This window comes from Anguilla anguilla, chromosome 2 (assembly GCF_013347855.1).
Source record: "Anguilla anguilla isolate fAngAng1 chromosome 2, fAngAng1.pri, whole genome shotgun sequence".
NCBI lineage: Eukaryota > Metazoa > Chordata > Actinopteri > Anguilliformes > Anguillidae > Anguilla > Anguilla anguilla.
Window position 1 is genome coordinate 33241639 of NC_049202.1, and position 24480 is coordinate 33266118.

Sequence of the window (24480 nt, forward strand, 5' to 3'; positions counted from 1 at the left end):
GGGGGATTTTTGCCTTCAGTCTTGTCTTCAGCAAATGAAATGCCTATTCAGTTGGATTCAGATTGGGCGATTGACTTAGCTAGTAAAGAACATTCCACTACTTGACTCTGAACACTCCTTGGATATTTTAGCAGTGTGTTTGGGCTCATTTTCCTTTTGCAAGATTAAGTGCTATTCTATGAGTTTGGAGGCATTTGGTTGGATCTGAGGCGATAAACTGTTTATGTACACTTCAGAATTCATCCTACTGCTGTCAGCAGTCACATCAATAAAGAGAAGTGAACCAGTTTCAGTAGTAGCCATATACAGGTATGTCGGAGCCATAACACTACCTCCACCATGTTTCGCAGATGAGGGGGTGCTTTGGACCATGAGAAATTCCATTCTTTCTCTACACAGTGTGTAACAATGTACCAAACAGTTTATTTTGACATACCCAATGTTTTGGGCATATCTCTGATTGATCTATTCTGATTTTTCAGCCTCATGATGGCCTGCTTTTACTGACATTGGCACTTCTTAGGGCTTCATGTTGAGAGACAACAGCAATAGACTCAGAATGCAAATATCACACCTAGAACCAACTCTAGACCTTTCGTTTGCTTTCTTGAGCATTATGATGCAACAGCACACAGATAAGCAGCCAACTGTCAAATTACTTTTTGTCCCCTAACATGGCGGGTGGAGGATTAAATATACACACATATGTATTGATGCTTGACAAATTCAAAGAAAAATCAATATAAACTGTCTTAGTAAGGTGGTGGGCCACCACGTGCTTTGGCATAGATTCTGCAAGTCTGTGGAACTCTGCCAAAGGGATGGAACACCATTCTTCCAAAAGATATTCCCTCATTTGGTGTTTTGATGACGGTGGTGGAGAGCGCTGTCTAACATGTTGGTCAAATCTCCCGTAGGTGTTCAATTGGGTTGAGATATGGTGACTGCGAAGGCCATAGCATATGATTCACATCATTTTCATACTCATCAAATCATTCAGTGACCCCTCAAGACCTGTTGATTAGGGCATTTGTCATCTTGGAAGAGACCACTCCCATCAGGATAGAAACTTTTCATCATAGGATAAAAGTGATCACTCAGAATAACTTTGTATTGATTTGCAGTGACCCTTCCCTAGAAGAACATCATATCGATACATGCACTTGTGAATACTGTTGCTATATATTCTGAACAGGGGAGGGAGCTCGCGATTTATTGGCTACAGACTATGGAGCCAATACTTACGTTATATTTACCAAATGACAATAAATGAGTTTAACATTCACAGTTTGTAATATTTTATTTTCATTCAATTAAACTGACGCCGTTTAATGAACGAGTTATATTTACAATATCAATGTTGAAACGATTTATGACTGTAGTTGAGTGATCTAGGTGTACTTTCGGATTAGACAAAGGCTGTCATGTCAGGAATGTGATTTTTTATTCACCTATATTTCATTGTCTTTAAAACAAGATGGAATATTAACAAGCATTGCAAAATGCATGAAGCGGTAAAACTACGTTAATTTAATTTAACATTTTTCTTCAGATTTAGTTTTACGAGCAATAAGAAACCCCGGGTAAGGTCATTGTCGTCCAAAGCAGTGTACCTTCCAAAGAACAGCGAGAACAGCTAGGATTGTCAGTTGCCCGCATCGTCGCAGTTGGTTAGTTACCAGCAGCCGTCGGGATGCGGGAGGCATGGAAACTCAGTTTCTGGAATCGGGGAAAAATTAAGCTTTTCCGATACTAACAATATGAAGACCGCAATTTACAAAACAGGGACCATCTCCTCCTAGACTAAACAAAGAAAGGTAAGGTAAGGGGAGACTCCAATATATCTAGCTAGTGTGTCGCGCTAGCTTCCATACAGTAGCAACGCAAGCTATTTAGCTAGCGACTTCTTGTTGGTAGCTAACGTCAGGCTAGCCTTTGCGTTTGAGAGATGCCCTGGCCGTACTATCTAGCTACATAGATAGCTAGTAGCCAGTTCTGTGGTCTAGTTATCACAGCGCGATAACGCTAACTTATGGAGATCGTGCTCATTAATTTCTGACTGTGACTTGACGACAATATTGAAAAATGAAATTAATTAAAATGCGTTACTGATGTCGCTAACGTTTGATAGATGCGGTTTTTTTATCAACTTGATTCCATATCAGTTCTGGCCTTCATTCTTTTCCTTTCGTTAATAAGAGGACTCTGGCTCAGTTATCAATGTCGTATAGAACTACTGTTAGCTGGCAAAATGGCTAATTTAGCTAGCTTAAAATGGTTTTGCTGACACAATAACCTAAGAGAAATAGCTAGGTAGTTAGCTAATTGTGCAAGGGGACAACTACCATTTGGGTCAAGCTCAAGTATATGTTTTGCAAAAAGTTGTTGCACTGGGCAGATTATTCTAGTTTATTAATGTTTATGCACTATTCTATTATTCTAAATGATTAAAATTGCAAGCAAATAGACATTGCTTTCCGATCGGTAACTATCGCAACGTGTTTAATAGATTCATGTGGAACGATCGTTTCAGCAGGCTTTAGTTTTATATTTGCTTCAGCTATGGCCGTGTTTTTGTAGCCAGTGTTATTTCTGGGGGGGAAGGGGTTCAGTGCGGAAGTGTCTGGGAAGAGTTTAGGGATTCTCCTGATTGGGGGAGAAGCAGGTTGCCTGGCCACGCGGAGGGGAACGTGACTCAGTGAAGCGCACATGGACTAGTCGGCCTTGTGTTCGCTGTAATGCGCTGAGCTTGAATTATACCGCCCTGCAGGAACAGAATATGATGGGTCAATCAGAACCACAACCGGTCGACGAATTCAGCTATCTGTTCATACATTTAAAATGTTACGTTTAAAAAAAAAAAAACCAAACTGTATGCATTTAATTGCATTAAAATTGATCAGAAAATTTGACTCGTCTTCAAACACACTCCTTACATCGGCGATTGAGATTCAACAAAACATAAATGCGAAACAGCGACGAAAGGGCGAATGAAATCCTTGGTCTTTAATACGCCGTTAATTGTGCTACATTCTTTCCGCTTAATTTGGCATTTTGAATACAGAAAACATGTATCTGAATAACATTTCTGGTGTTATAGGCATGCTTTGGTGGACCTATTTTAATCAGGAGATTTTTAAAAAGGTAAATAAAGCCTATATAATATAGACATGCTTGTGGAACAACACGGGGATACTGCATTGTGTATATAGAACAAATGAACGGCAACACAAATGCAGCAGTGCAAAAATCAATACAGTACAGCTGCAATATTTATAAATCTCACTGAACAGAATTTCCACTGGAGATTATGAGTAAAAAAATAAAACGGGAAAATGTATTTAAAAGATTCACAGCCAATGCATACACTGTTGCTAAACCTGCTTGTCTGGGTTGTAAATCATCTTCCAGAATGAAGGGGTAAAAACAGGAGGGTCTTTGATACTTCGAAGTGTCTTGTTGTGGTACCTACTTGAATAAAGTACAGTATAAAGCAATTGTATTTATCCATGCTATTGGTTACCTTTCAGTCCAAAACCCAAAATTTGTCTACCCCAAAGTCTAATGTGGATCTAGGCTGATTGGTATTCATCTCAGTATTAAGTTGGAATTTTTTTATGTTCCTCATCCACCAGTCCAACCTATCTGAAATGCAGTGTTGAGTCATGGTTTCTAACGGCATGATGGGCGTCAGCTTGTCTGGGGGGCCCCCCTTCCCCCAAAATGCTCGCTGCGGATAAGTTATCAGTGTCTCAAGTGCCCAAGTGCAGTACTGCTTGGTGTTACACCCTTCTACAAGGCAGGACTATGTTTTAGTTGTACCATTGTTCCTTTCGGTGGTGCAGATAGTTCAGTCAATGTTGACAAGTTATTCTCTTAAAACTGACTGAACATGTGAATTTATTTGCTTAAAGCAATCAAAGTAACAATGTGTGCCATTTAACCCTGCAGCCAGTTACTGTTGTGGGCTTATATTTGCAATTTTGCATATTGCACCATCTCCTGTTAACACCTGTTGTGAAGGTCCATGTGTTCAATGTGCTGTTCATTGTCGTGCTCAGGGACTGTGTGTTATAGACCCCCTGGGACACGTATCATTATCACTACTATGAAAACAAGTCTGACCTGACAAGACCTACACTGGGCAGTAATGCAGTGTTCTTCTTTTGGAGTAAGAGCACGGTTGAGTCCAGACAGTGTCCAAGTCCTGCGTCCTGGGGGATGTTGAATATTTTCTCTGTTCCAGACATTTAGAGTGGTGTCCTAAAAGCTGTCCAGCCCCTTGCTCCTTTGTAATGATCAGAATATGGTGCTCAGCTTGTCTTGTGCTGGAGGTACGATCTGTGGGCCAAAATGCCACAAAGAGCCTTTGCACGATAGCCTCCCAAATGAATTCAGATGCTCGTCCTCGGCTAATGTGAAACTTCTGTAAATCAGTCGTTGATTGTCGGTCCAGTCCCAAGGTGAATTTGTGAACTATTCCCATAACATGTGCATTCTGACCGGGAAGTGCTGTAGTCCACTGTTCTTGTAGTAAGCTTACATCCTCAAAAATGGGAAATGAATTGGCATATTTGCAAAGCTACAATTTCTCAAAAATGATAAAGCTATAAAAGTCTATAGTTTGTATGTTTTGTTCTTTCTTGCCAAGCAGTCTGCGTATGCAATACATATTTTGTTAATTTCATTTTGTCTAAAGATCTGAAACCATTCATTATGACAGATGTGCAGTAATGGGGCAAATAGTTTTTCATGGAACTGTATGCGCGCACATGGATATACAAAATATGTACATATGGTACAATTTTTTAATTAATTTCTTCTCTCAAAAAATCTAATGATTTATGAAATGGTAATGGAATATTTGTAGTTGCCTGCTAAGTTAGCATGCCTGCCATTAAGTAGCCTATTTCTAGGATCATAATGTGAACTGAAAGTCGACACATGGGACACACAGCACAGATAAAGTGGGTTTTACTGCGATTCCTCCTCTTTTTAAAATTATTTTATTTTTTATTTCATTTTGGGGTGGGGCAGTTGCATGTCCTTTCTCTAAATGACATAAGAGTTCTACATTGAGTGAGCTGTTTTCTCCTGTGCGTGATCAGATTTTAACCAGTGTCTTTGTGGACCGTTATTCTCTCTGTAAAGCTATTATGTAGCCTACTTTTAGTACAAACGAGGGTGAAAAATGTATTTAAAAAATGAAATAAAACATTCAGTGTATTTTGGTTGTTTAATGAACTGGTGCCACAGCTCAGTTTTTCTTCAGGGCAGCATGATATTTTCCCTCCTTATTTCCCATTTAAGTGGTTCATCAGAAGAAGAAGAGCTACAATTCAAAGGCAGGCTTTAGCATGAGGCTATACATAAAAACCTCAATATGAACCTGATAAAAACCCCAATAATGCCCTTTGGTATGCACCTATTGTACGTTGCTTTGGAAAGCAAAGCGTCTGCCAAATAAATGTAATGCAATGTAATATGATCGCATATACTGTATGTATTCCAGTATTGATTTGGACAGCATCGCCTCATATCGCAGTAGATGTCGAATATCAGGTGATGCTGATGTCCGTGTTCGTTTGCAGGGTGTCGGGATGGGGGAACGGGCCACTGTCACCCCCTCTGGGGGCATCACTCCAGTGCAGCAGATGCTGGCCTCTGGGACTGGAGCCCTCCTCACATCCCTGTTTGGTGAGAATGGATGCCTGTTCAGTACAGTCTGAGAAAGCATGACTGCACTGTACCTGTTTTGGTCATAGAATATTAATATATAACTAGGCTGTGAAGTTGGTCTAAAGCTGGGGTGTCCAGTCTTATCCTAAATGGGCCAGTTTGGGTGCAGGTTTTTGTATTATGACACCTCATTCTACTTGACTGAAGAAGACCATGATTGGCTAATTGGTTGAATCAGGTGTCTTAGTGCTGGGCTAAAATGAAAACCTACGCCCACAATGGCCTATTTTTGATAGGATTGGACACCCCTTGTCCAATGTAGCAAATGTAAATGTAAATCTTACAGGAATAAAGTCACAGAGGACATCAGAAACTGAGCTGGGCAGAATGGGAAAACTGCAGGCTTTGGAAGAATAAAATGCAAAATAAAAATGTCAAATGAGTTCTTTGTCTTCTTTAGTCACACCACTGGACGTAGTGAAGATAAGACTGCAAGCCCAGAGATCACCATTCTATCGAGGTACTGATGAATATCCTCCAGTCTGCTATGAAAAAAACTGCAGTGCTTCTTATTGCTTAACTGCAGTGCAGTGCTACTAACTTCTTATTGCTTGTCTGTGCATGAATTTGATCTGCTGCACTCAGCCAGTCCCTCTGTCTTTTAATACCTCACAATGGAATATCTAAAACGGAAGTCATGTTGCTGCATTGCACATTCTTTCACAGGATTTCTGATTTCACCATTTCACCTAATTTCTCATCTTTGAGCCAATTATATTTTTCCCACTGTTTGACCTCTTGAAACCCAGTTGCAATTAAGTGATATCACCACACATTGTGAAATACTTCCCTTATATGCAACCATGTACAGCACATATTCTTTATTTTGGTTGCCTGTTTTTGCCATTTTTATTGCTAACATTTGGAGTGTTTATATAGAACTACATTTAACTGCAGTAATGGCATAAGCCATATGTCACAAGCAAAACGGCCCAAATTGCTACCTGCAAAGGTAATTACGGTAGCTCGTCTTCAGTAGCTGTTACATGAGCACTGAGTGGAGGAAGAGATGCTTCAGCTAACGTCAAATGAGCTTCTTTTTTTTTTTTGGTTCGTCTTTTCTTTCCCCTTTTTCTGGCTCACTCTCTGCTTTTTGTCGGTTTACAGCTTTGGCTGTTGACTCTGTGCCCTGGAGCAATGTTATACGTCCATCTAAGTGTGAGTATATGTCGCTTTGCTAGTATCCTTAGGCTGTGTTTTGGTTCCACTAACATGGCGGACACACTTTGGGCAGTCCCAGCGGACTGGTGTGCATGGTAGATAACGTGCCTCAATGCAGGCTTGAGACAGCCCCTTTGCAAAAAGGCGGGGATTGGACGGTTGGACGTGTATTTAGATCACTCGCTCTTAGAGCTTGCTGCTAACACTAAAGCATTTTTTAAAACGTTTTGTGCTTTAAAGACCAGATTTACTTAAGGTTTAGCATGCGCAAAAGGCGTTGGTGACATGAAAACTACTATTTGCACTGATTTCAATATAGTTGGTCAACATAGTGGTTTGCGTGTGCAAAAAGATTTTAGTATCGCAAAAACATTTATTAATTGTTTTGTCCCATGGTAATGCAAAGCAAAGTTAGAGAAATGCATTTCAAAACATGAGATATGAACTGAAGGGCCTTTGTCAAGCGGTGATTACTGTCTGCAACCCTGACCTACTTTGCCTCCTGTTATTTAACCACTGATGAGTAGACTCTGGGCACACATGCCAGTATTCCTCTCTGCTAGCACAAAGGACAAAGCGATCTCGTGAGATTCACACAAACCTGAACTACTGCGTTTGTTTTATGGCACAGTAATTCCCTGACAAAACCCAAGCTACATTCCAAAACGTGTTGTGCCGTGTAATGAATCTGCATTCCCCTAGACCTCAGTGGTATAATACTCCCTGAAACCTGGAAGCTGTAGGCCTATTTAAGTTTATCCACTGAAATTGAATAAAAACAATGCCGTCCAGTGGTTTGCCGAGGATTGGAGCCATCATTCATGCAAGTGCCAGCATACAGTGTAAAAGCAGTTCATTGACACAACTGCTAAAAAAACACACCCTGTTATTTTCAGTGCGATGAGTTACTTTGAACAACCTTGAGATTGTTTATGTGTGTCTCGCTGGCAATGCCACAGAGCTGATTTTAATAGTTCGAGTTAGGCCCGCGTTTTGTCCGAATCACTGTTTGCGTTTTTATTTATTCATTAAACGGGAGCGGGCGTTTCGCCGTGCTCGCATGGGGGAACGCATAGAGGGTTACAGATAGCGATGGGATCACAGTGTGGAAAGGGCCGTGGGGCGGGGGAATCAAACCCTTGGTCGCACGGGGAACATTCTATTGATTGACAGTCGGCTGCCCAACTGACTGCTCCACATACCCTACCAACTGTTTGTATTTTAACCATGAACTCTAGATAGAAAACAGAACAGAAATCCCTTTCAGAGTGGATATATGTGGGTTTATCACTGCGTAGATGTATCCAGGTGGCTCAGTCCTCATCTCAGTGAGCTAATGATTCACTGCTCTGTAGTGATGTATTTACTTGTCTCCCCTGTTTATCAGTAATAAGGTGTTCTTTGCAGTAGTTAGTGCTTACCTGTGCTGTGTTTGCAGGGAAATGCTTCCTGTACTGTAATGGGCTAATGGACCACCTCTATGTTTGCCAAAATGGCGCAAGCTGCACCAGCTGGTACAGGACCCCCACACATTTCAGCGGAACTCTAGTAAGATCCTGACCAGCTCCCATCTGCTACATTCTCCATATCGGTTATCTCCGCACACGGTTCACGTTTTGTCTTTTGTCCACTGGTTCCGTTTTCACATTCAAAGAGTGTTAGATGTTAGATGTTTTTGGGATGTACATTAATTTGGGGCCATGGACAGAAAGAGAGTGCTGGGATTTGCAGTTTTCTTGTATGCTGTATAATTTGGGTTTTAACGGTGCTGTGAGACGGCATCGGTTCTGTTGCAGTCATACAGTAGATGAGGCATAAATTGGAAATTGGTGTACATCACGGATTTTCAACCTTTTCCAGGGACCCCCACCCAGGTTCAGGGGCATCCAAGGGACCCCTATCACAAGTAAAAAGTGTTACATTTAAAAAAAAAAATAAAATAAAAAAAAATTGTATTTTGAAATAATTTCACAAATCTATATATAGTCATTGTATATCAAGTCTGGCCAGGGACCCCCCTACAGTACCTTCAAGGACCCCCAGGGGTCCACGGGACTCCCTGTTGAAAACCCAGGGTGTACGCTAAGCATTCACAAACACTATACACTGCACATATACAAAGTTCAGGTGTGAGCTAATTTGGCAGTTGTCAAATCTGAAAGGCCTGATGGATTTCCTCGTTTTCCGCCATGTTTGCTCAGGACGCGTTTGTGAAGATCACGCGCAACGAAGGAGTGAGGTCTCTGTGGAGTGGGCTGCCTCCAACGCTGTAAGTGCACCACGGTGACAGAACGCGTCACAGTGAAGTCCTGCCATTGCACACCAGATGGGATTGGGCTAGCAGTTTGGAAATGTGTTCTGTTCTAACACCAATCTGAAGTCAGGCTCAACGGTTGGCCCAAGTGCACTTGAGATTCAAATACAGTAAACTCGCTCATAACTGCCTCGTGTACGAGAGACCTACCGGCTTATCTAACGCCCTCATTGAAAGGTTAAGGTCAATTTGACAGCCCGGCAAAGTGCTGTTATACAAGTGCAGTACATTAACAGTGTCCATTCTTGCGCTCCTGGTGCAAGCTAGGACTGCTGGAACTCCCCCTCCGCATGTGATTGATCGTTTGTGTTCATGTTGCTGTTAAAAAAAGAAAATAAAAAAGGAACAGAATTTGTTGAATGAATTCAGTTTTCCATATTCATATTTTGAAAATTACCACAAAAAATAAAATAAGCCTTCTAGACTTATTTCAGTTTTAACCTGTTCCGACCTTGTCCTCCCCACTGGCAAGACATGTTTATTTATGTAGCACATTTCATATCCAGTGACAGTTCAATGTGCTTTACAAAGAACAGAAAACAGAAAATAGATTTATTTGAGGTCAGTTATGTGGCATTTTACTATAGTGTAATTAAATCCCCCTTAGGTTTTTTTTAAATTGGAAGATCACACAAAGTGAGAACCAATCAGATGTGAATATGATAGCCCGAGCAAAAGAGTTGTCGGGAGGCAGAGTCTGTCTTTTGTTTCCACACGTATTATGGATTTAATTTGGCCTGAAGGACCTGTCACTGCGGGATGAGAGCAGCCATGCTGTGAGGAGTTATTTCTGGCTCTCGGCTCATGACATCATGTCCAACGCAGCAGACTAAAACTAACAGTGGCCTTCAGAAATGACTAGAAAACCTTTGCTTTTGCTTTTGCATCCTGGTTAGTGTTGGGGATTGTTAGAATTCACGACACTAACAGCAGGACATTTTCTTCAGAGGAATGAAGAGACTATGGGGACATGGCGTAAAGCGTAACATGGCAGCACTTTTAAATAAGGCGATGACTACTAGCAGGCAGGTAATGATGTACAGGTCAGTAATGGAGAGATGACCTTGGGGTGTTCAAGACCAGATTTTACACAGTGCTAGATGCTCTACACTGCAGCCTAGCTGATGTGGATGGCCTGTCCTCAAGCGTCCTCTGGCGTTCTTGTGTGTTGGCAGACCGGCCGCGTTAAAGCGAGCGTGTACCCTGTGTCTCTTTTGCACAGAGTGATGGCGGTGCCAGCCACCGTGATCTACTTCACGTGCTACGACCAGCTGAAGGACTTCCTGTGCTACGGGATGGGCTACCAGGGGAGTCAGGTCCCCCTCGTGGCTGGGGGGCTCGCCAGATGTGAGTATGCGGTCCGGGGGGAGACGCTTATGCACACAGCACAGGTTACATATGTCCACATGTGCATGTTGGGAGTCACTCCTGTAAACTTATTATCACTGTTCATTCTTTCATTCCATGTTCATTCCAGCCCCATCCTTTGCAACTGTTATCAGTCGCTTCAAATTAGTTGAAATCATCCATTTTCTTTCTCCATCGGTTCCCCGCATTTGGAATCTCCCCAGTTTTGAATATTTACTGAACTAATGAATTGGCTGAGAACAGGACTTAATTTGGCTCAGTGTAGACAGTAGGTGATTATGCAAAGCTCTAAGGCGCTTGGGTACAACAGCAACAGCATCAAGGCATCTTATTAAAAGGATTGATAATAATTAAAGCTGGCCCAAATCTTGAAGCAAAGAGTGGATGTCGGGCTGGGCAAAACACCACGACAATAATTATTGAATGCAGCAATGGTTTTTGCCCCAATATGGTGCATTAACTTTCTTTTCATCTTTACGTTTTTAATTACACCTGAAGTGGTAGTTAACAACCAAACTAAAGAGGCTGCATGAAATGCTTCTGGAGAATGAAATGCAACCACTTATCTATTGGATGTTGATAAGACAGCCAATCAGCGCCAAGGTTGTACAGCTACCATGTGACCATGTGACGTGTTTTTGTCAGTCACATGGAAGCTGCGAGGCCTTGCTGCTGATTGGCTGTCTTATGGTCAGCCAATAGAAAAGTGGTGACGTTTTTTCCGGAAGCGTTTCACGCAGCCTCTGAAGTGTGGTTGTTTACTACCTTCACATCAGGTATAATTGAAGAGAAAACGACAAAAGGCAATACGACCGTTGTGGCGTTCAATATTTATCGTCGCAGTATATTGCCCAGCCCTAACATGGATGTCTCCTCATGCAGAAATAAAAGCAAAGTTCTGGTTCGCGAGGTCGCGTGAAGGTCGTGTATCTTTGCCTGCCCTTGTGCGTCCGTGTGCCCGCTCGCGGTGCGCGCTTCACCCGGGTGAGCTGCGTCTCTCTGTTCGGCAGTGGGCGCGGTCACGGTCATCAGCCCCCTGGAGCTGGTGCGCACCAAGATGCAGTCCCGCCAGCTGTCCTACGGCGAGCTGCGGGTTTGCATCCGCTCCGCCGTGGCCCAGAACGGCTGGCTGTCCCTGTGGAGGGGCTGGGGACCCACCGTCCTGCGAGACGTGCCCTTCTCAGGTGACTCTCCCTTCCCGCCGTGTCCGGGGGACCGCTTCGTCTAACAGTCACACTGTCCCTAACTGAACTTTACACACCTCGACTGGAAACACAGCGTGTTTGCTTCTGAATGAAAGAACAACTTGGTACGAGAGAATTCGACCCGACAGCTTTAGTGTCAGTAGACTTCCGTTTTGCGGTTATAGTTTTACTTAATTTGAACGTTACAGATTTCACAGGGCAGTATAATTCTCTAACGTTCTGGCTCTCTGTGAAGTAGTAGCACCCTGTTCTGTTTCGCAAAAGTCGTGTTGTATTCATTATCTGCTCTCTGCCCTCCAGCCCTGTACTGGTTTAACTACGAGCTGGCGAAGGCCCAACTGTGCGCTGGCTACAGGGTTACCGAGGCTACCTTCATGATGAGTTTTTTTGCCGGCGCCATCTCCGGGGCGGTGAGTAGTACTGCATCTGCAACGCCTGCTGTTGCTAACACAGTATCCAAAATGTCCCCATACACGGCGATGAGAAAAGGCACCTAAGCTGAAAAACGGGTAAAGAAAGAAAGAATAAGAAGAAAAAAAAAGGATAATTGTGTGTAATGATGAAGTGTGTGCTGTAAAACCGTACTGGCAGTTCAAATGCATTTGCTGAAGGTGCTTACGACTGGTGAGAAGTGTTGTCAGCGGTTCACAGGTGTGTGCGTGACAAATGTTTCCACTGGGGACTATAAGCGGAACATTTTTCCTGGCTGCGGTTCCCTTCGGCATGCTGTTTATTATATACAGGGCTCATGTGTGCGTTAGCATAGTTATGTAATGTGGACCGTATTCGATTCCCCTTTGCTCACCGCGTGGATTGCTTGTTTCTGATTTGACGCTCCGGTGATCTCGGATCTTTTAACAGCCTCAGCCTTTGTCGGGCAGTGATATGCGCTGGCTTGCACCAGCAGTTTACTGTCCCTGATAAGGAGAAGGAGAGCTGCAGTGACACTTTAATAATGTTACACGCACCTGCATATTATACTGTTGAACAAATATGGGTTGGGTAAGCCATTGTGAAGAGGTACGACTGTGGGAAAGTGGCCCTGCGTTGTAAAATGAGAGCATTACCATGTAATCCATGCCTGGGAGGATACTGGACTTGGACACCCTTCCATGGCAGTCGCTGAAATGATACACCATGCGTTTTCAGTCGCTGAAATGATACACCCATCTAATCTTAACCATTGGCAACAGGAGAGACGAGCCACCATGTTGAATGCCAGTCAACCGGAAGACCTTATAATGATAGTTACCCATAATTCTTTTCATGTTCTTTTGACTTAGCTACAGGCTATAGTTAAAAACTGATAGTGTACTTAGCCTTCACTGCAAACAACATCAGAAGAGTCCTTTTCATATGGATCCTATGTAAATAAGCAACACTAACCCTTTTGTTAAAGTCCAGCTGTTAAGTGTGTCGCACTGTTGACTCTCTGTAACAGGTAGCGGCGGTGATGACCCTGCCCTTTGACGTGGTGAAGACACAGAGGCAGATTCAGCTGGGGGAGATGGAGACGCTGGGAGGTAGGACGGGGAAGGCCGGGGAAGGGCCAAGGGGGGGGGGGGGGGTAGCAGCAGGGGCCTGGCTCCCGGCTGGGTTGTGCCGACTCCAGACCGCTGCTTTGACCGTGTCGCTGAACTGACCCTCTCCCGGTCTCTCTCCCCTCTCTCAGACAGGGCGCGGCGGCAGCGGCGTGATGGACTGAGGGGGGCGGGGCTGTAGTCTGCGTGTTGTTTCCCCCCCCCTCCTCCCACAGAGACAGGTGATCCACGGGGGCCTCGCGGTGAAGATGGCGGCTCGGCGTGGCTTAGAGCGCAGGGCTGTGCCACGCCCTGCATGGAGGGCGCTTGACATTTGTAGCTGATGCCACCGGAGGACTTGGCAACGCAAGACAAAGGCTTTTGCCCTTGTCTTGTTTTTTTTTCTTTCTTTTTGTTTTTAAACCATTTGGTGCCCAATGTGGGGCTGCTCTGGGGTCACCAGATGCTTCTTTTCACACCGCTAAGCTTGCACAGAGTGGAGTTGGAGGAAGACCTTTTACATGCGGCTTTTACAGCCATGGGCACTCGGTCGACCAGAGGTGGTAGCTATATAGCAAAGAAACGTGGACCCCTAGCTGACCGATCCCTCCCACATGCTGGTCGCTAATTACGTTTTTCCCTGTGGAGCTGCTGGCCGGTTGGCACTGGCACAGTCCAAATTTGAGCTGAGACCATGGGGCTCATCCTTGCACCACAGCATGGTGCCTTTTCGTAGATCTTTTTTTTTGGGGGAGAAAATCGTGTCCTTCAGTTACGATGATGGACAAATGGGGCGGGGCCAGGGGATGGGAGGGGTTACGTCAAGCAGGCGTGTGCTAACTGTGTCATTCCCTGGCCTGTACCCTTACAGGGTCTGCAAAGAGGAACAGTGTTGGAAGAAGAAAGGAGAGAAGAATGGCGTCCCTCGCGGCTTTCTGATCACTCGTCTTGGGAGATGGTTGCATAGCGACTAATTCTCTTCTTCTCCCCTTCACAGCCCCAGCTAAGAAGCCCTCATCCACCTGGCACATCATGAGCAGGATCCTGGCTGATTCGGGCTATAGGGGACTCTTTGCAGGTGAGAATCGGAGGAACCTCCATTGTCCCACCGTTTGTTGACCATGTATAGGGTGTACGTTTTGTCAGACATAAAGGTTAGGTTTTATACGAGAACTGGGGTATGGCAATTCACAATAATTTGTAAGAGATCTCACTCTTAAGAAATATTTGTGAGCAGTACTCTTAATTGAGCCCCAACTTAGGTAAGGCTTCACTGTGCACTAGTAGTATTGGGCAGTTATATATATTTATATATACCTAGCCTACTAACTGTATTATTTGCTTTAACCATTTATTGTTGAGGTGACATTATGAATGTGAGAGAACTACTTATTTTCTCTTATTTATATTTAATTTTGTTTTGTTGATATTGTGGATTGTCTATAATGTGATGTTTGAATGTCTTATCTTGTCTTTTGTGTAGACCCCAGGAAGAATAGTTGTTACTGAGGTTATAACTAATGGGGATCCTAAATAAATAAATAAACTTAAAGTGGAAAATTCAGTGAACTCCAATAATCCCATCAATGCAAACATAACAATGGGCCTCATTCACAAAACTTTTCTTAAATTATTCTTATTTTTGTTCTTAAAAATGTTCCAACGAAAACCCAATATGGGATTCATGACACGTGCAGACCTTTGTTTTTGTATGAGATGATGAATGCTGACTTAATTTTAAGAAAGATAAGAAAGAAAATACTGCCAAAATGTTCTTGGAAATGTTCTTACACACACAGCTTACGATCAAATGTGACCGTACGCATGTTTCTTGAACGAGGCCCAATGTGTCCTAAGATGGTTGTATTTTTGGGATGTGCTGCTCGGCGCCCCCGGGGCAAGGGGCCGATGCGGTCAGAACTGTTGACCAAACCGTGACTGTTGGCTTTTCCTCCCTTCAGGCTTCTTGCCCAGAGTGGTCAAGGTGGCCCCGGCCTGCGCGGTCATGATCAGCACTTACGAGTTTGGGAAGGCCTTCTTCCAGAAGCTGAACCGGGAGCACGCCCTGCGGGCTCTGTGAGAGCGACCCCCCCCCCCACCCCACACGCAACTGCTGGGTGACTCTGGAGAACACACTCCCGACCATCCAAACCGTTTAAAACGAGCACACTTTAAGATGTCTGAAAGGGGCATAACTCGTTAGCACTTAATGGCCTTGTGACATTCTACCAAATGTGACACAAAGAAAATAATCAATACATTTTAAGAGAATCCATGGAAAGGTTCCGGAAGATTCTTTCACCACAGCGTATAATTTAATATAATATTAAATTATATATCAAGCCACTATTATGTGTCCATAGTCAGTGTAGCTTCTAGTCCCTTGTTAAGTTGTTGGGATATCTACCCAGAAGCACCCTGGACAGAGATGCAGACATCAAGTAATTACATTGTAAGGCTTACAAACCAGAGATTATATTGTAAGTCTGTAAATTCTCATGTAGGGACACCATCTGGCTCACCTCCTCTGTGTGGCCTTAGCCCCACTCAAAGCCTTCTGTGGCGTTTTAAACCGTTTGGATTGTGTAGTTCTTTCCATCTAAGTTTAAAGGGGGTAGTAACCGAAACAGCAATGCTGGAAACATTTGGAACTGAGAAACCTGAGACTTTCCCCTTGCTGCAATAGTGGCGTGCCTTTTCCCCCCCGACTCTCAGCACATTTTATCAAGGATTCACCGTCTCTGCTCAGAGACGCCACCTGCTGTCACGGTCTGGAAATAGTTCTCAGGTGCGTCCCTGTCCTAGGTTGGAAGTTAAACTTGGCTGACACGATACGGACACTTGGCATACTGCGGCACATAGCAACCAGACCTCACTGCACCCGGACAAGAGACCTCTGGCAGCGCCTACTGTGGGCTGATAGCTCCTGCAGACAGCATACAATTCCACGCATGAGAAAGACGCCCAACCAGCTGCAACTTAGTAAGCTTTGGCTCCCTGTTAGTCACGTCTGTCTTATTTTGAGTTGGTTGTTATTTTTTTACTTTGTAAGCGACTGTGTGAATATTGAGGTTATGAATTTGGCTCAACTGTACACTACCCATCGCAGTTCATTCTCGGAGAGCTTGGCGATTGCGCTAAAGGGCATTTGAGCTGTTCGGCTGGCAGAATGGAGGAAGGACTGGCATTTCCTCACCCATTTGAACCGGACTCCTATAGCCTGTTTGGGCATTGGAAAGAGACTGTGTTTCCGAGGCCTTTGAATGGAAACTCTGCGAGCTCCGTGGTTGAACTGTGACTCCCAGGTCGACCTGTGGTCTCCCTGCTGGCATTCAATAACCCACCCACTGTGAAACCACCTCCGAAACTCAAGAAGGCTTGTTGAAAGCTGAAGACAAAGCGTGGATAAACCACTCGATAGCTCGTCAGGCAAGAATATTTCCGTAGTAAGTTCAACATGTAGCAGCATTGACTTGTCGATGGTGCCAGTTGTGCTCTACCTTTTGTTCCAGTAAGCACGATATGCATGTTCTTTTCTGGTGACTGCATCGTTCAATGGGATACGTACATCAGTTCTGCTGTTCGATCGACCTCTGTTCTAATTTTAGATGGGGATAGGGCATTGGGATAAGGGATCAATTAAGGCAAACTGTGATTTTTGAAGTCATCTCGAACCTGCTTATTCAGCCCATTTCAGATCACACTTGAGGAAGCTGTGAAGGGATATTTAATATCCAATGTTCTCTCTCACCGGGTAGAGTGGAAACTGACAGTAAACCATCGATCAATGCAACGGGCCAGACTGATGTGAAACATTTCCAGTGATGTAACTTTTTTTAAATGTTCTTTTACTGTTGGTCGTACTCGAATGTATGTGTTAAATAGTAATAAAGATCTTATTTGATAAGCTGTTTTTCTGCTGTATTGCCACAAGCATACCATGTTTGTTTTTGGTTTCAACTGTTGAAAACCTGTTCTATGACTAGAGAGACTTATAAAAACTTCTGGGTGAACACCAGTTCCAACATGCAGGAAAAAAACTCAAACATGTTAAATGCTTTAATCTTTGTATATTAACATTATTAATAACAAGCATAAAGATTGCACTGAAAATGAAAGTAAAAAGACAAGGAGAGTGACTTTTCACCACGAGTTCAGATTTTTCACACATTCTAACAAAGTCTTTAAAAAAAAAGCTTAACAGCCATTCACAACCATTTCCAAAATTCCATTCGGCCTGTACATGGAAAAGCCTGAACTGTTCAGTTTCTGCTCGATGTTACACCCTAGTGGACAAATGTTATACTGTGCTGAAGGAGACCATTTTAGGATATTTCATTTCGAGGTTTCTTATACGCATTTCTTTATTTTTATCTATTTAAGAAAATGTACTGGTGCTGTACAAAGGCCCAAATATTTCATTTCTGATTGAATTGGTTAACCAGTTTAACAATATTCAAGCATGTTGCAGACTTTGGTTGCACACTGTAAATATTTGAGAGTAGTCCACACTACAGCACATTTTTCAGTAGTGTGACTTTTTACCAAGCTGTATAAGGCCATCTTGCTAATAACCGATCCAGTTTTTGTAGAAGGCTGATTTGGGAGGAGGTGGTGGGATCTAAGGCACCGGAAGATACACGGATACCAGCTGAGGCAGTGGATACTTCAACCCTCCCTTATGTACATCTACATGGAAAAGACTTGTCTGGTATGACCAAAATCAAGGTAGAAAATCCACTGTAATTATCTTTAAGCTAAATTGCAAAATGGATACTGTCAAAAATGATAGCAATATCAATTTCTTGTGTTCAAAAATCTCGACCACAATTTCTTTACACTGAAAGGGGAAAAAGGTCATGGAACATTGCAGACTCGCTCATATTTTTAAGCTCAGATGAGTTTCTTGGTTGGCTCCCTCGCCATTCGCGCCCTGGACACAAACATACAACCTACACAAAATGTACAACTGTCAACGTACAGAACTAAGTGACATTTTCAAGAATGGTCAGATTCCTCTAGAAAGCATTTCCCCTCTAATCCTTCAGTCTCCATATTGTATTCTGAATTAAATTGCCATTTCTTTTTCTTGACACAACACTTATGTTCTTGAAGCATTATCTTGGACAAGGTTCATCTGTTTAAAATGCAGAGTAACACAGACATTGTATTTTTTTTTTTGCTTTTTTTGGGTGTAATTAGGACCTTATAATTGCAAGCGATATCACTCAAAGCCTGCAAGGTGGTGGTACAAATGTCCCACTGCCTTCAACAGATACCATTGCAGAGTGTGCAGCCTGTTGGGCAGTATAAACATTACAAGAGAACCTGAACCTGGCTATGTTTACATTAGACTGTGAGGGTAAGAAAGTTTATTTTTCCACATTTAAATGTGATCATTATGCCAACAATGTATTCCTAATATACTCTCATTTTCAAGTAATTTATCTCCTCTAATGGAAACATAACTGTTGTAGTTCATGTTATACACATCAGTAGTGTAAAGAAAAACTAGTTGGACTGGGTTTAGCAAATCACAGATAACCGACTACTTCAGATGTCAAGCGGCAGTGAGAAAAAGGCTCAGTGACAGCATTTTAGAAAAAGGACAAACGTTAGCTGGCAAGAGATAAAAACGGTCTGTTTTTTCTTGTTACAGAGAATGGCTTAAAGTTTCACCAAGAAAGTTACAAAACAGGAATATTTTACTGGAAATCTCAACTCAAGCTTTAAAGACATAAATTGTGCCAGTTTATGGCTACTTGGTAAACGTTGGATCATACTAACAGCATTGTATATGATGTAACATGAATAGGCATCACTCACATGAATACTTATCTCGGCTGAGGTATCTTCAATTAATGGTCTCTAAAGTCTTTGTGCTTGCCACTGAGAAATTAGATCAGGTCCCCTGCAATTTCTTCCTCTTCTTAACTGGTATTCATAATTGGCAAAATTTCACTGCTGCAGGGATTTGAATAACTGTCCTTGATGACACAAGTTTTAAAAAAAAGATTTTTTTACTACAAATTATGCCAGATTAAGTGCTATGTCCAACTAAACTGTTGTAGGATATTAGTTCCCAGGTGGATGCAAGACAGTGTTTAAATTAAATTAAATTAAATTTTTTCAAAATCCATAGTTCAGCATGGAAAGGCTAATATCCTTAAGAGATCAAGTTCACAGTTGTTGTCATAGGCAGTGTTGTTGCTAATTGTGCAATGAGGGTATTTTGGCTGCTAAATCAATTGTGAATGTCTGGAAGAGTGACTGGTGGATGCTTAACCTGCAAAAAAAAAAAGCAGTAAAGTCTCCTACTTTTAGATGGAAATTTGGCATGTGAATCAAATGACCTTTGATGTTCTTCCACATGCATCCCAAATGTCTGAATCTTATTTTTTCAAACACGTTTTTCTCTTCACCCATTTTTTCTCTCTCAATTTGTTAATGACCAATCATTATTTATGGTCCTATCACATATCTGCAGCATCTTTCATTAGTTCTGGAAAGCACAGATTAGCAGGCACATCCTACAAAACACTGGTTGCCAGCCACTGCTCCTTTTGATAAGTTCACTGTCCAAGTTGCACATTCATTACACCAGAGGACCACACACACAGAACAGACTGACAGCAGGCACGGATAAGAGCTCCTGTGCCACGAAATAGAGGGTACCCTGCCAACTGAAGCCTAGACTGTAGGAATATCTGAATTTTCATACAACATACCACTATACAGAGTACATGCATGATACTAAACTATATCTCATACCATTTGCGCTCATTAAAAATATATCCCTTTCCCCCCAAAAAAACTTGGCTGAAATGCTGACAAACTAGAGTGTATTGTTGAGTAAGAATTGGTGTCAATGAAATGGCGGCATGAATTCTTGCAAGTGAACGGGTCTACGTTATCGTTAGGTAGCCACAAACTTACATGCTTGGCACCCGCCTGACTGAATTAACTTGTTTGGCTTGCATCTACAACGCTCCTTTCAGTGCTAGCTGAACAGGTCTTCAGTGCCGGCCAGAAAAATGTATGCAAAAGAAGGCACTTGAGGGAGAGAATACGGTATGGTTCATATGACGGGTAATTAACTCTGTGTGCATTTCTGACACTCATTTGCATGTCAACAAGTGTGGCGAGTACACTCCCACCTTGTTACTGAAGGACATCTTCCTTCTTCTCGCTTGAGGCCGTTTCCACCAAAGCCTTCTTTCTTTGCTGGAATGGACTTCATGTGAACACACACAACACATTCTCTGTCTCATGGGAGGGTGTGCCAGGACACGAGGACTGACTAAATTAACTGAACACAGCTTTCTGTACTATGAATAGAGAACTATGAGTGACTGTTGCACATTCAATGTGAACAGAAGATCATATGAATTTGGTTAAGATCTGGGATAGGGTGGTCCTAGCATGACCCAAAGCGACATGTCACAATATTTGCTGTCAAGGGCACTAATGGAATAGTCTGGTCTAGCAGCCTCATTTTTGGGTGGCTGTTTAGCAATGTGTCTCAAATATCTTACAATATACAGCATAAATTCTTACAAAATATAAGATAAACATGTGTTTAGATTCTGTAGGTCTAAGTAAGTGAATCTGGATGGAAATTATGGAACAACTTTTAGTTTTGAGCTCGGTGTGGTATAGTAAATATTTCCTGATGGCTTCCGTTTTCATTATTTTTTACCCATTTGCAATAGCTTGACCCCATGAAATGCTTCAAGGATAGTTTTTTTCAGTAAATAAGACAGGACTCTCTCCCAGGCCTACACTAATATGTTCCAGGGTACCAATGCAGGGAACTACAGAATTCCCCTTGTTAATCAGATCTCTTTGCCATCACAAATGGTAGCCGCCTCTTGAATAAAACTACACAGGAATCATATCTGTTCACTGCACGTTTCAGACTCTTTCATTAAAGGATGCCTTGTGCTTTGACCTAATAATTAAGCATATAAAATAATTTGGGATCCTCATAATTCAGTCTTTATAACAGAGCAAATGTAACTGAGAAAATGTAACACTATTTCCAATTATGGAACACTGTGGGATAACTGCAGTGATAAGTGATTATATTTTAGCAGCTGTTAATTTGATCCCAATTCTATCGCTGTCAATAAAATGATACCATCCTCATTAGGTTAACCTGACACTGGATGTCCCTGAAAGAGTAACACAGATGTAGCAGAAAAGCTCAGTCAATGCACCCTGCTTATTGAAACAGCAAACATTCACATTCGCTTGAGTATACAGCAACGAACACTAACATTACACACTGGAAAGTCCTTTCATAAATCCACAGGTTAAAGAGCCAGCTGACCAAAAAAAATGAAATGGAAAAAAATGACATATTTCAAAGTTTCATAGTAACATCTTTCAGGATCTGTAGTTGTCTATAGGAGAGGTGATTCCCAGGGACAATTGCAAGAACACAAATCAGGATTTAATGGGATATCCAAGGCAGGACACTGAAGTGAATTCTCCTATGATCAAAACACATTGATTTGCTTCCAATAGTGAAAAAACACGAAACAAATCCACCTCATTGTGGGCTGCCAAGCCATTTCAATTTACAGCACTATACTTCTCCTCTTCACCACAAGAACACATTTCAAAAAAGGTCTTGTTGATAGTTCATAAATCCACAGAAAAATTGGTCATTTCATTCTCAATTGTCTAGCTGTTGAGCTTAAATGAACCAAATAACCAACAAACCCTAAAAACAAAAACAAAGAGGTATCCAACATCGACATTGCCAGAACCTTCTATTCAGCCAGTAGGAGGGACAGCTAAGAAACTTTTCCATGGGAACAAAGCAGTTACAGTTGGCCTGCTGTCTATTCCCAAAAAATGGCTTGCCATTGTTGTTGCTGGGAACAGCTCATTCAACAAAAAAATGCCTGGGAAAATATTTACAACATATGGGAATGATTTAAAAAAAGACATAATCTTGGGAATATACAATCTGCATTCACTTCACTGTCATTGACCATCAATGTCCTCTCAGTTTCTGCTTTATCCAATACAGGAAGAACTCAACTTCTGATGACAGCTTGATTTTTCAACACTGACCACATGCTGGGATAGTCCCAATGGAGACAACAAACCATGCTCCTCCAAAACATTTCTGGGGATTAGGGAACTAACAAGATGTTTACTCAATCACTTCAAAACAATGAGGAAGATTGTTTTTTTAGCAATGTACTTTCAATGCATCTTGGTCTTCAAGTGATCCGTGTCATAGTTGTGCTTTCCACTGGGTTGCATTGGATTATGGTTTTGTTGGTATTTTACCCAAAGACCACTTTCGGGAAAAAGATCTACAAGCACACCATCGATGGAGACTGAATCTTGTGCCCCCTCAGAAACAGTGTGAGGGGTCCCTGGCGACTCAGGCCTACTTCTTGACGTTGAAGACCATGAGAGGCCTTTCCTCGTGCCTCTGCCAGGGGCTCTTCTTGTTCTCGCCCTTGTCGTCCTTGTCGTCGGGGTCGTTCTCGTCCTCGGGGCTGGTCATGGAGTCCCGCCGGGTCTCGCTGTTGCTGCTGCGGGAGCTGTTGACCCGGCTGCGGCCCCGCCGGGGGATGGTGGCCCCGCGGGGCTCCGGGGCCTCGTCCAGCAGCGGGGTGAGGGAGTTGTCCTCTGGTGAGCACATGGCCGTACGGCTCTCGCTGCTGCTTGGCTCCGTGTCGTCCAGGTAAGCAAGCTTAGAGTAGGCCTTGCCGCTCGGGTCCTTGCGGTCGCCGCCCCCACGGTCTTCCTTACTTTTGCCCTTTCCCTTGCGGTGTACGGCAGGTATTGTCTTGCACTCTTTGACTTCCACACCAGAATCCAGGTTTGGGTCAATGTTAACCCGGCTGGGGCGCTCGTTGCCCAGGTCGATGTAGGAGTGTCGCACGTGCGAGTTGGCGCGCCCGTCCAGTGATATGAACCAGGCCCGAGGGTGCTGCTTCACCCCCAGCTCCAGCAGCTTCTTCTCCGTCAGTGCCTGCAGCTCCCCGTTCATCTGGGCCATGGTGGAGTCGTTGAAGAGGACGGGGATGCGGACGGGTCCCGAGGACGGGTTAGGGCCCCAGCCGCGGCCCTCGGGGTCCTCACCGGGCGGGCCGGCCTGCTGCTGCTGCTGCTGCTGCTGCTGGAGCTGCTGGAGCTGCTGCTGCTGCTGGGGGGTCAGGCCCCCCTGCATGGCATCCATGTCGTGTTGCTGCTGCTGTGTCGGCTGCTCCGTCCCCTGCTCCACACCGGAGAAGTCAGAGGACAGCCGCATGTAGTGGGCCGGGATGACCAGTGTGGGCACCATGCTCCTGTACATGTTCTCCTTCATTTGGTCAATGGACCCGCAGAAGATCAGCTGCCCAGGCTGGGTGTTCAAGGAGGTGGGCCGAGCCAGGTGGTCCGTGGACTGGGTCATGGAGTACTCCGGGGGCTTGCCGTCAGGCTTGGGGCCCTGGTAGTGGTCTGAAAATGGCGGGGGCATCCCGGGTGGGGAAGGAGGGTCGGAGGAGTAACCCTGGTTGTCGTTGGCGTTGTGGCGCCGGCTGTCGCTTCCCTTGTCGTCCATGGAGCTGTAGCTCCTCGTGTAGTCGTCCTGCAGCAGCGGGGGGTCAAGGCTGTTGGTGTCCGTGGAGCGGGTCACCTTCATGGGGAAGCTCTCGCCTCGCCGGGCGCCTCCATCCCCCTTTGCGTGCCGCAGCTTGTGGGCGGGGACATTCCTGAAGAACTCCTCCCGCGAGCTCTGGAAGTCGCGCGAGGAAGAGAGGTCTGACTTGACACCATCCATGTCGCCATTGGAGGAGGCTGTCTCCATGTGGCCCCCGCTGATGAGGTTGAGCCGAGAGGTGGAGGTGCCCTGGTCCCTCTTGGAGTTGTCCAGTGTGGTGGAGGCGTGCATCTTACGGTGCTGCTGCCGCGGTTTCAGACATCGTCTCCTAGGACGCCAAACAGAACGAAGAAAATTTACTGAAAATGCATGGCTGCAAATCATGGAAAGCACACAACTGAATAAACCATAAACATAGCACTGTAATGTAATCAGTATAAAGGCTTAAACCTCTTCCATTTGGGAAATAAAAACACCATGTCTGGCTGGCAGGCATAACTTTCTAAACAAACTTACCTTTAACAAACAGACCAGTAGAAAGAATAATGGTAGTATCCAAAA

General features: G+C 43.7%; 2 protein-coding genes across 6 annotated transcripts in view; one reads left to right on the forward strand and one right to left on the reverse strand.

Annotated features, from left to right (window-relative positions):
* Positions 1 to 1618: 1618 nt before the first annotated feature.
* Positions 1619 to 17214, forward strand: slc25a39 (solute carrier family 25 member 39). Of its 5 annotated transcripts, none has more exons than XM_035402634.1 (12): positions 1619 to 1822; positions 5592 to 5697; positions 6140 to 6199; positions 6847 to 6897; positions 8339 to 8448; positions 9102 to 9169; positions 10437 to 10561; positions 11593 to 11766; positions 12088 to 12197; positions 13229 to 13310; positions 14305 to 14385; positions 15269 to 17214. In XM_035402634.1, exons 2-12 carry the CDS (start codon positions 5601 to 5603, stop codon positions 15385 to 15387), a joined length of 1077 nt encoding a protein of 358 aa, XP_035258525.1. In that variant the 5' UTR covers positions 1619 to 1822; positions 5592 to 5600; the 3' UTR covers positions 15388 to 17214. The 5 variants fall into 5 exon arrangements, with proteins under 5 accessions (XP_035258525.1, XP_035258528.1, XP_035258527.1 ...); XM_035402637.1 differs by lacking the exon at positions 15269 to 17214 and adding an exon at positions 13460 to 13549 and having other exon boundaries at positions 1619 to 1817; positions 14305 to 14357; XM_035402633.1 differs by having other exon boundaries at positions 1620 to 1817.
* Positions 17215 to 17353: 139 nt separating this feature from the next.
* The window catches only part of LOC118219464 (protein FAM171A2-like), a 48870-nt gene continuing 41743 nt past the window's right edge, over positions 17354 to 24480 (reverse strand). Inside the window, exon 8 of the mRNA XM_035402631.1 lies at positions 17354 to 24247. Coding sequence (XP_035258522.1) covers positions 22717 to 24247 — 1531 coding nt within the window. The 3' untranslated portion in view covers positions 17354 to 22716. The remainder of the gene's footprint in view (positions 24248 to 24480) is intronic.

What these genes read in the sequence shown, in the direction of transcription:
- slc25a39 (XM_035402634.1), top strand. Translation starts at nt 5,601, where the DNA reads ATGGGGGAACGGGCCACTGTCACCCCCTCTGGGGGCATCACTCCAGTG. An exon ending in AGTGGGCTGCCTCCAACGCT is followed by an intron (nt 9,170 to 10,436) that starts GTAAGTGCACCA and finishes TCTTTTGCACAG; the next exon opens with AGTGATGGCGGTGCCAGCCA. An exon ending in GCGAGACGTGCCCTTCTCAG is followed by an intron (nt 11,767 to 12,087) that starts GTGACTCTCCCT and finishes TCTGCCCTCCAG; the next exon opens with CCCTGTACTGGTTTAACTAC.